This window comes from Helianthus annuus, chromosome 1, assembly GCF_002127325.2.
Source record: "Helianthus annuus cultivar XRQ/B chromosome 1, HanXRQr2.0-SUNRISE, whole genome shotgun sequence".
Classification (NCBI taxonomy): Eukaryota; Viridiplantae; Streptophyta; class Magnoliopsida; order Asterales; family Asteraceae; genus Helianthus; species Helianthus annuus.
In genome coordinates this window covers 91,462,806-91,474,523 of record NC_035433.2, presented here as the reverse complement: position 1 = coordinate 91,474,523, position 11,718 = coordinate 91,462,806, and the positions used below count along the sequence as shown (strand labels likewise).

The 11,718-nt window shown below is 34.3% G+C and overlaps 1 protein-coding gene across 2 annotated transcripts; it reads left to right on the top strand.

The window, feature by feature from the left end:
• Positions 1–319: 319 nt before the first annotated feature.
• Positions 320–9,415, top strand: LOC110876276 (twinkle homolog protein, chloroplastic/mitochondrial). 2 transcript variants are annotated; one of them, XM_022124463.2, is made up of 20 exons: positions 320–658; positions 1,134–1,276; positions 2,021–2,076; positions 2,539–2,596; positions 2,678–2,791; positions 2,997–3,080; positions 3,623–3,703; positions 3,789–3,854; positions 3,974–4,090; positions 4,620–4,667; positions 5,099–5,184; positions 5,287–5,530; positions 6,308–6,439; positions 6,576–6,637; positions 6,745–6,828; positions 6,902–7,033; positions 7,951–8,047; positions 8,283–8,417; positions 8,543–8,610; positions 9,143–9,415. In XM_022124463.2, exons 1-20 carry the CDS (start codon positions 433–435, stop codon positions 9,171–9,173), a joined length of 2,064 nt encoding a protein of 687 aa, XP_021980155.1. In that variant the 5' UTR covers positions 320–432; the 3' UTR covers positions 9,174–9,415. The 2 variants fall into 2 exon arrangements, with proteins under 2 accessions (XP_021980155.1, XP_021980149.1); XM_022124457.2 differs by having other exon boundaries at positions 6,308–6,466.
• Positions 9,416–11,718: the final 2,303 nt, after the last annotated feature.

The window sequence follows — 11,718 nt, the reverse complement described above, 5'->3', positions numbered from 1 at the left end:
TCTATTACACCCCTTTGGTTGCATAAATGGTGAAAAGAAAAGTATGTCTATGTGTCATCTAGTTGGCGTCACATGATAATAATTTTTTCTCATCTAAGCAGGTCTCATAACACATAGTCTAAATAGGGTCTTTAAACTATTGTATGCAAGTTAAAGAAAGAATCTTTAAAGCCCTTTATATGACATAAAGCCTTAGTAACGTTGATGTGACGATAGAGGCCTTCAGTGCACTAGCCTAAGAGTGGCCTAAAACCCTTAACCATCTTTTTTGTTACATGACCGTCTATTTAACAAGAAAGGCCACTTGGTGGTTTCAAATAAATCTGCGGCTGTGAAGTTGTCCCTCCCTCCCTCCCTCCCTCTCAAACAAAAACCCTCCATAAACCCTTTTCCGCGATACAATGAACCCTAGTTGCTAAAGGCCGGCCAGACATGTTTCTCCTCCGGCACCGGAAACCTCTTCATGGTGTCCTCTTCTCCAACGCTTTCCGTCCTCTTATGGCCTCCAAATCCACACTCTCTTCCGTTAGTTATCATCCCAACCACAAATCCAACATCTACCCCCTTAACAGATTCATTTTGTTTCGTTTCCCCCCAACTTCAAACCCCCAATTGCGTCCTCTATCCTTCTCTACTCATGCCACTACTCCCAGACCAGGTTCACTAACCCACCCTCATGCATTTCATTTTTCTATTTCAACATTTATTTATTTATGAACCCTAAGTAAACTTATCATATAGTAACGAAGTTTCATAATTATTATTATTATTATTTAGTTTAAGTCAAACTGTACAAATAATAATCACTAAATAGTAACCTAGTTTTATATATGTTTCATTTGCATCACTTAATCTATAGAAAAAAGTTCAAAATATGGAATCCCTATGAAAGTTGAGTGTGACACTTGGTTAGTTACTAGTGTTAATAGTCTTTACTGATAGTTTTCTTCACTGCCTCTCCCAGAAGTATAGTATAGTATAGTATTGGTTTCATGTCAGTAGCTCATTACTGATTAGGATTTTGTGAAATGGGAGTTTGGGGATATTCTAATTGTAAGCACTTCGGTTTTAGTTAATGGTCTATTCTTTGGAGTGTCAATAATAGTGGGGGTGTTGTTTCTTTTTTGTTATAGTTCCTGAAGTCTATTTGGAGAAACCTGATGATGATATAGTTGATACGCCTCAGTTGAAGCACCTTAAATCAAAATTGAAGGAAATTGGAATCGTCTGTGGACATTTCGGTCCTGGTCAAACAAATGGCTTGCTCTGCCCCATGGTATGCACAAGCATTGTTTTTCTCTCTCTATGTTGTCAAAGACGCAAGGCGCAGGCGAGGCGCATCAGCCTCGCCCGGAGCCTAGGCGCAAGGCGCAAAAAAAGCGTGGGTTTTTTTAAGAAAAGCACACATAGAGAAAAAAAATATAAAAAATATGTTATGCTTTGAAAATAAATAAGATTCCACATATAAAATATAAAAAAAACTATTATATATGCCATTTTAGATCATGTAGCTAATAGTTAGTAGCAAATGTTTAGGACTTATACACACGTAGTGATACCAAAAGTTACTAGGACTTATACAAACGTTTGTGGTTACTAAAACATGTAAACTTATAGTTCATCATCAATCATCAAGACCATCATCAAAGTCATCAGAACTTCCATCAACATCAATTGGATATTCAGCTTCGGCTCGCCTCGCTGCGCCTAGGCGCGCGCCTTTTGCGCCTGAGCACCGTTTTTTACAAAAAAAGCCCATTTTTGCGCCTAAGTTACCACCAGGCACTATAGGCGCACCTAGGCGCACGCCTTTTGCGCTTTTGACAACTATGTTCTCTCTCATACTATGGTTGTTGAAATTTGAAAATTGAGAGCGTAAATTTCTAGACTGTCATTTGGAAATTGGAATATGCATCTGCTGCTTGAAGTTGTACTACTCATGTTATCTATCAGTTGTTTACAAAATTATTATAATTATCTGTTCACAATTATATTCATCATAAGTATTCTACTCCAACAGTGTAAAGGTGGCGAATCTATGGAGAAGTCACTCGCTCTCCTCATTGCTGACGATGGGTAAGATGCATCATTTTATCACCACTATTTTCTTAAGGGGGGGGGGGATCTATGCAAAACACAATATATTGCGAGAACACACATAACAAAACATATCATTCATTCTTTCACTCTAAAAACAATTTAAATTATAGGAAAATGGTTGAAATGCAATGTTCTTTTATCTCCTCTGAAGTTAATAAAAAAAAGTTTATGTATAGTACATACACATGTGAGGTTATATTACCTACACGTGTAGGTATGCGTTAAAAATTAAAGAAGCATATGAACTAGTTAGTTTAGTGATTTTTTTTATGTACATAACATACACATATGTATGTAAGAAGTCTAAAAGTTAAAAGATATGAACTACTGATTTTGGTTTGTTCTTTTTGTGTTTAGTGTTTTGCGATGAACCTCAACATACTTTGTAATTCTTTTCTAAGACATCTAATATTTCCATTCTTACTGAAAATGTTGTAGTAATGCTGCTGTTTGGAATTGTTTTAGAGCCAAGTGTGGATGGGCAGGAAGTACACGTGTAACAATATTCTTTTTTGTTTTTATTTTACTTTTTTTTTTCTGCATTTGAGCATTCTTTAATTGTCTCATTGTGTTGCAGGGTTCTGCAGATGTTAAGTCAAGTTACAACAGGATGAATAAGATCACCCCCAAAGTGAAAAACATTAGGAGAATTACAGCACAAGAATTGAAGTTAGAACCTTTGTGTCGTGATGTAAATGTCTCTCCTCTTTACGTAGCTTATTATGTTGCGGATGGTTCAAGAATTATTGCTTGACTTAATAATCAGATACTAACAAAATAATGTGTATCAAAGATATTAAAAACTGATTATGTTGACTTCAAGTTATCGCGAGATAATTAGATAATCAGATCCAAAGCACATATATGTTTGATATTATAAAATTTATGTGATTCAGTTATGTGACTATTTTGCCGAAAGAATGATATCTGAAGAGACGCTACGGAGAAACTCTGTCATGCAAAGATTATACATGAATCAGGTACTGAACACGCCCTTCTAAGAGTAAACTTAGATTTTGGCCATAATGTTATTGGTTAGAAATCGAAGTGCTAAATATGACCCATTTACCTATGAATGAGTTAATTCATGTGTTGCATTATCTATAACGGGAAAAAAATATGAAAATATTAGCTTAAAAGGAAACGGATAAAAAGTCGCCCATAGGATATTTTAGTGCATCAAACCTCCTAAATCGTTTTATTCAAAAAACAGTTTATTACTGAAATAATATATATTTTTTGAACCATATTTGACACTTAATATCTGTATAAAGATAAACAAAAAATTTGGACAAGAAAGTGTTAGCCCAATCTAACTCTATCTACTTTTACGTGGAATCATTTTGCTCTATTACCCAACCCACCATATCTTTGCCTATACATCATTATTACTATCTCACTTGTCTATGTATGACACCATCCCGAACCCGTTTCGATCCATCACCCAAGCGGCCATATTTTCTATCTATGCGTCAGGTATCTCTATAATTGAAATAACTTATGGTCATTATTTTGATGGCAGATTGTCATTGCCTTTACTTATAAACGAAAAGGGGAACTTATAAATTGCAAGTACCGGGGTCTTCCAAAGACTTTCTCGCAGGTTCCCTCTCTCTCATCCATATTTGTAGTAATAAAAAGACATTTTCAGAAAAAAAGCTTATGATGGTCTCGCTTATTATTTGCAGGAAGCTGATACTGAAAAAATATTATATGGACTTGATGATATAGAAGGAGCAAGTGATGTCATTATTGTAATATCTTTCATCTTATAACACATGTATTTACATGTTTACATCACTTCAACGTTCTCTGTTTTTTTTTTTGTCTTTTCTGTTTACTGATATTTAGTTTCTATTTTGCCATATAACAGGTTGAGGGCGAAATGGACAAACTTGCAATGGAAGAAGCAGGCTTCAGGAACTGTGTTAGTGTCCCTGATGGTGCACCTCCACAAGTTTCCTCTAAAGATTTACCATCCCAAGAACAGGTTCATTCTGTCACTTTTGGTGTTTTCTTGCTTCATCTTTTGTCAAAGTATTAGTCTTTTCATGAGTTATAAGTTGTAACATAACGTTTTTGTAGGTAATTTAGATTACAGTTTGAAGATTTCTATTTTTTATATTTATTATCTATCATAGTTATTAAAGGTGCGAGGCGCACTCATAGCGATTTGTTGGGCCCGGGGCCTTATTTGCGCCTGGGCGCTCGCTTTAATAACATTATTGGTATACATGAACTAACCTGAAGATTAAAGGCGCGAGGCGCACTCAGGGCGATTTGTTGGGCCCGGGGCCTTAGCGCTCGCTTTAATAACTATGTTATCTATTTACAAACTGATATTGATGGGAATGAATAAAGTCATAGAATAATGTCTTTCTTAATATTTGTTGCTACTGCTTGTCGTCATTTGTTAAACGATTTATCTTGAATAGCGATGCAACTATACATGATCATAGACTAGAATACCTTTCTTGTGATCATGCTCAATGCGGTTGTTTTTTATTTTATGAACACAGGACATAAAATACCAATATTTGTGGAACTGCAGGGAGTATTTAGAAAAGGTATAACTACTTGCTAATTTTAGTTTTGCTTGTGTTTCGTTGGTATATAGGTGGCTAATTCAACCCCTTTACTTTCAATTGGGTCGATTTAGGTCTTGTTGTATTTTCAAATGGGTCAAATAAATATGTAACTAAGAAGGGAATAGGTCAAATCGGTCCAAAGTCACCCAAAGTGTTACGCTTTTCTTTCTAGAATTCATATACAACCTTCTAAATCGGTTTACTTAATTGTATGGATTATTGTTGCAGTAGCTTAATTTTTTCAATCATATTTAACGTGTTAGTTATTTTCCAAAAGTCTAAAATGAACAACAAAGTGGTGCGGGTCAACTCGTTTTGACCTATTATCTGACCCGTCCATTTGTGACATCTATATCTGTATATATAGATTTAAAAGTTTTAAGGTCAGCATAAATATTGCTATGTTGCAGGCGTCTCGCATAATACTTGCCACCGATGGAGACGCGCCTGGTCAAGCCTTAGCTGAAGAGCTATCACGCCGCCTTGGAAAAGAAAGGTTGACTTTGATGAATGTTGATGTTGACCCTACTTATGATTGGAAGTGAAGTGTGTGATTTACAATAACGCCCCTCAAGTTTTATTATTATTATTTAAACAGGTGTTGGCGAGTCACGTGGCCAAGTAAAAATGAAAATGAGCGTTTTAAAGATGCTAATGAGGTTCTCATGTTCATGGGCCCAGCTGTATTGAGGGAAGTTATTGAGTCTGCTGAATTGTACCCTATTAAAGGGTTACTCAACTTCAGAGATTACTTCAGTGAAATTGATGCATATTACCATCAAACCCTTGGTACGGAGCTTGGCATTTCAACCGGATGGAAAGCATTGGATGATTTATATAATGTATGTTAATTGCTCTTTAAAACATGTAACCTTTTGTTACGTCCCAAAACAGGCTGGCTTAAGTCGGTTTGATCCAAAACGGGATAAAGTAATAAAATAGTAACTGAGTTTCATTATTGTGCCAGTAAAGTCACTCATATATAACAAATTAAAAGTGAAAGGCCTAAATGGAACAATAATGAGACTTGGATATAATAAGTAACTTTTTACTTCGCAATTACCGACTTACCGTTTACTTTAGGTTAAACTTGAAAAAGTAATCATTAAATATTAACTTATGTCACTTTTAATATTTACCAAAAAAAATACAACAGTGGAATGATATTGAAATTTGATGTTTTTTGTAGTTGGAAAAATGTTTTGAGTGACTTAAATGAAATGATGAAGAAACTTGGTCACTATTAGGTGAAATACTCTCATTCAAAACATTTTTTGCCAATTATTTTATTTTATATAAATAATAGTGTCATTAATGATTAGAAGACCTTAATCACCTTATATTATTTTACCAATAGTTAATTTTTTTTTAAATAAAATAATTTTGGCTGGTTTAGGCTTCTTTTCTTGAACAAGAGGTTTTAGGCATTATAAGTACACTTTGGGCAATCAATTTTCTTTTTAAGCAACTTTCAAATTTTACCCGTTAGATATAAAGTTTAACCCAGTTTATAAGTAGAAAGCCACCACTAAATAAAATAGGCATGATTGTTCATATGTTTGTTAATTACATGTTAGTTATCTTGTAATCATGACAATGATGTGGTCTGTGCTGCACAGGTTGTGCCGGGAGAGTTGACCGTAGTCACCGGAGTACCCAATTCAGGAAAGAGTGAGTGGATTGATGCATTGTTATGTAATCTTAATCGAAGCGTTGGTTGGAAGTTTGCACTCTGCTCTATGGAGAACAATGTATTTCTAAAATTCCAATTTTATACAGTAATTTGCGTGCCTCATTGACCACATTACAGAATATAATAAACATTATCATATAAGTTATATGTATAGATCACTGATAAGTGGTTGTATTTTGATTCTCTACCATTAGGTTAGAGAGCATGGAAGGAAGCTTCTAGAAAAGCACATTAAGAAGCCGTTTTTTGACGTGAGGTTGGTCCAGTTTCGACTATTGTATAATTGAAACAGTCTTGACTTCCTCTTAATGTGGAATATTTTTATTAAAATGGGCTTAAAAATCTTAAATATTTGTATCATAGGTATGGAAAATCTGTTGAAAGAATGAGTTTAGAGGAATTGGAGGTAGGAAAGCAATGGTTGAGTGATACTTTTCATCTCATACGGTGAGTTTGTGTCATTAGATGATTTTTTTTTTTTCGTTTTTCTTTTTCTTTTTTGATGAAAGTGTAAACATAGGTGTGAGAATGATTGCCTACCAAATACCAAGTGGGTGCTTGATCTTGCGAAAGCTGCAGTCCTTAGATACGGTGTGAACGGGCTCGTGATTGATCCATACAACGAGCTTGATCACCAGCGACCTTCCAACCAGTGAGTACTATTTCTTAGGTGTATATTTATTGCATAAAACCTCCAAATTCTATTTATTAACAACTTTAGAATATAACCATATTATTATTTTCTTTTAATCATATTTGACATATTAGTTACATAGAAAACCGGACAAAGTGTTTGCGGGTCGATAACCGACCCGGACTATACTAAAAGATGAATCATTTGACCTAACCATTTTTTGATACCCATCATTCCTGCCCATTTTTTTCATCTCTATCATTTTAGTTTGATTTACCCACAGGTGTGTAAATGAGCCTAGCTGAGTTGGAGCTCGGCTCATGAGTAATATGTCAAACTCGAGCTTGGCTTATGTTTGACTCTTTTGTTGATAATTTAATATATTTATTTAACACATATGGTTATTTATATCATAACTATATGTTTAACACTTTTTATTATGAGGTTATAATATATGTAATGAGAACTCATAAATTTTGTGAGAACACGCTAAGAAACCAATCAATATAAAAAAATTTACACTGCCATTATTACTAAATACAACATTAATAAAAATTAGTCTTCAGTTAATTCATCCCTCCTCTCTGAATTACTCTTAACAACTTTCTTACACATGTGTAAATGGTAAACTTGCACGTGTAAATTCTTTTTTTATTTTCTAATACATGTAAATTTAAATATGTAATTTTTTTTGAGGTTGTATTTTAAGAATAATGTTAGTTTAGAATTTTTTTTTGATTTCTATTGGTTTTTGACACGAAATTTATGAGCTCTCATTTGAACCTCTATATGTGTTTGTGTGAAATAGGCATGTTTAGGGTCGCGAGCCTATCCAAGCTTTCGTTGGGAATGATTTTTTTAACTGTCATCAAGATGCATGTTATGCTATTGCACATTCTTCATTTGTTTTTATCCCACGTATTCATGTACAACAGGACTGAGACAGAGTATGTAAGTCACATGTTGACCTGCATCAAGCGATTCGCTCAACACCATTCATGCCATGTATGGTTTGTGGCACACCCGAGACAGGTTAGCATCATACTGAATCTTCATTCCACATCAAAGGCCCATATCATGTATTAACGTGTCAATTCGGGTATCTAAACGGGTCGCATGGGTAAACTCCAGATATTTAGCTCAAATGGGAACGGGTTGACCGGTCGAAAGTCAACCATAGCGTATTTAAGTAGCATAATACTTTGTAAATTATTACCTGCCCAACCAGTTACCTTGACCCTTTTAACTTTCAAAATCTGCTCAACAGTTGCAGCAGTGGACTGGAGGCCCTCCTAACCTATACGACATTAGTGGAAGCGCACACTTCATAAACAAATGTGACAATGGAATTGTTATTCATCGAAATAGGAATCCAGAGGCAGGTGCTCTGGACCTAGTGCAGGTACTATGCATCTCATAGCTTAAGCATTTATCAATTTTTTTTACAAATTTTTTATAATCACAAGTAATCATTGCATAACAGAATAACAAATTATTCGTTTACTATTTTTTTAAATATTTTTTTAGGTTTGCGTGCGAAAGGTACGGAATAAAGTCTCAGGAACAATAGGTGATGCATTCTTGCAATATGATCGGTATGTTGCTTCCTTTTTCTTAACCTTTTACCAAATCTAAGTTCTTTGGAATTTTAACAAAGATTTTAATATTCTTTTTTTAATTAAAAAAAAGTAGTCCAATTAATAACAATTTGCAATGTTGCTGTGTGAGACAGTTCATTATTCAATGGACAATGGACTTTTTAAAGTTTCAATTTCATTTCATAAACTATACATGGGTGGGTGGGTTCATTGGGGAACTCCAAAAAAGTGAGGAGCTGGCTGATCAATTTAAGCGGTGACTTTATTTTAACTATTTGAAGTTAGGCGACTTTATGTTTGTAAACATTATTTTATATTTTGTGTATATACAAAATTCTCGGGATCCCACTAATTTGAATACAATCTGTACATGATTTGTATAGATAGTGGCAAAAAGCAAGAATGTTGAATTTAAAACTCTAGATAATCAAGATTTTTTTTTTCTAATTGCTGGGTGAATTGCAGAGTAGTTTTTAATTTAGTTTCTTGGTGGGAATAAAAATGACTTTTGGTAAACTTACCAATGCAGAATTACTGGTGAATATAATGACATCAAGTAGCAAAAAGCAAAGTACTGGAGCTGAAGGGTTTCTGTTATTTATCTGTATCATTTTGTCGACTTGAAGAAACTGAACTTATATAAAAATTCCATTTTTATATCTATGTCCATCTGTAAATAGCCGTCGTATCTGTGGGAACTAATCTTGTCAATACTCAAAAGTTGGAGGATTTAATAGTTTATTTTTAATTGTATTTTATTTTAGTAGGAGGATTTAAGATTTATACTAGTTTCATTTTATTTTATTTGATCTAGTAGGTTACTTGTTCTCCAAAGGTTTAGTATAAATAGGGATTATATTGAGTAAAGTACAGTTTTAGTCCATGAGGTTTATACCCAATCGAAGGTTCAGTCCTCATTTCAAAAAATTCAACACTTCACTCCCTGACATTGTCAATTTGATTCAGTTAAGCCCTTGCTCAAAACATCCGTTAGTATAACGTTACCATTTTTGTTAAAAGACTTTTATGCCCCTTAAGGACTGAAAGTGCAACTCGAAGAAGAGTCTCTTCTTTTATAAACCCTGCAACTTTAGAGCAGTCACCATCATCTTCACCTTCAAGATCCTCTTCAATGGCAGCCGCTACGTATAATGTGCAATTATTAAGATCACTTGAGGGTTGGAGGTGATCAATCTTATGATGCATCTGCTCGTTAAGTTAAGGTGTACTTACTAGGGAAGAAGAAAGGACATTTGAAATTTAGTTTTTTTTTTTCTCTAAGTCCGTCGGATATCAATGGTTTTTGAAATTTGGAGACAGTCTGCTCTATACCTTAATACTTAGACTTCCACTTTTGATATAAATAGTTTTAATTTAAAGTTACATATTTTTTTTGTATTTGTTTATTTGTTTTCAAGTATTACTTAACAAGTATTTACATAATTCATTTACATTAATTGATGAGTTTAAAATTTAGATACTCATAGATAAATTTTGTTGGGAGCTACAAATATATTTATTGTTGAATCCATTTTTTCCATCTTCATATCATTATATAGTTGTTAGCCTGTTAGTTATGTTCATATATAATTTCTGGTTATAAGAGATTTGTATAGTTCTGAAATTTTGATGACTGCAACATTTGAATGGGATGGAATACCGCATACACAACTGGAACAGAAGAGGAATAAGCATGATAATGGGTATCTTGGCCATGTTTTTGTATCCTGTCATGGAGACTCGAATTTCAACCCTTAGAACGGAAGAGGAATAAGCACGATAATGTGTGAAAATTTTGTATAAAGTTTACTACCTGTTTATAACAGAAATGTAAGCGGGTCAAACCACGTTGTAAATTAGGAAATGAGAAAAAAAAAACTGAACATGTGTTGGTTATGGATTCGTAGAGAAGAAGGAGAAGAAGGAATGATTGAAAGGTCCAAATGGGGGCTTTTAGTGCAAATGGGTGCTTTTAGAGGGATCATATTTGTTATAAGGGTTTTCAAAAATACAAAATTATCATAACGCCTTTCGTTTTCTATGTAAAAGGACAGAATTGCCCAAGTCAACTAACAGGTTTAAGTTTAATGTTTAAGTAAAATGTTAACATCTCATTCGGTCGCAAGTTTGATGAACAACTTGAAGGGTAGACACATGTTTAGGTCATAGTGTCTTATATGGTTTAGGATACTTGTAGGTCGGTTTTTATTATCAAACATCTTGTTATTTGCTAGCTTGTGCACAGAGTCTTAGGTGAGTTTTTACGACCCCTTTTCTGTTTGAATGTTTATTAAATTCAGGAAATTACATGCTTGGTTACCGGGTATGGTAGTTGGGGATGAAAACCGTATCTTTTTTGTGCGCATAAGTTTGGTTGGTTATGAGCTCGAAAAGGCCTCGTATTGGTTTTGTTTAGTAACCATTAGTCTGGTGTGACAAACCCCACTCTTGGTCGGTTTGAACCCCTGGGGAATGCAATTGTGTCCTACTTGTTAGACATCGTCATAGGTGTAGGATATGGTGAGGCAAAGTTTATGGTTTGGTTACGAGCTTATGTCGGCACATATGTCGTTGTTTTGAAAGACAACGATTTGAGTGTCGTGATTTTCATTACACTATGCATACTCTTTTTCAAATGATAAAAGTTTCATTTGTGTCATTTAAACCTATGAACTGACCAACATTATGTTGACGTTTTAAGCATGTTTTTCACGTAAGTGAACGATGGTTCACAACTTTTGGAGTTATGTGCATGCATTTTAAACGTACCATTTTGTCAGGTTTTCCCTTATATTTCCCATACACATTTGGGATGCATCAGTTAACTCCTTGGTTTTTAAAACATTAGGCTATGAGGTGTGGGGGTCATGGATTGGAACATTATTTTCACATAGGACCATTAATTAAATGGTACACCATCCCCCCCTTGATTGATGGTGGTTCTCATGGATTAAACCACGATTACCACGACCCTCCCATTTGATAATTTTAAGACAAAAATAAATTAAAAAAAATAAAGGGGATAGTGGTTTGGGTCATGACCATACCCTTAGGGTAGTGGTTTTGAATGGTGGATTAAAGATATATGACATGGTGCCTATGTAG

What these genes read in the sequence shown, in the direction of transcription:
- LOC110876276 (XM_022124457.2), top strand. Translation starts at nt 433, where the DNA reads ATGTTTCTCCTCCGGCACCGGAAACCTCTTCATGGTGTCCTCTTCTCC. An exon ending in TAGAACCTTTGTGTCGTGAT is followed by an intron (nt 2,792 to 2,996) that starts GTAAATGTCTCT and finishes TATGTGATTCAG; the next exon opens with TTATGTGACTATTTTGCCGA. An exon ending in CACCAGCGACCTTCCAACCA is followed by an intron (nt 7,034 to 7,950) that starts GTGAGTACTATT and finishes CATGTACAACAG; the next exon opens with GACTGAGACAGAGTATGTAA.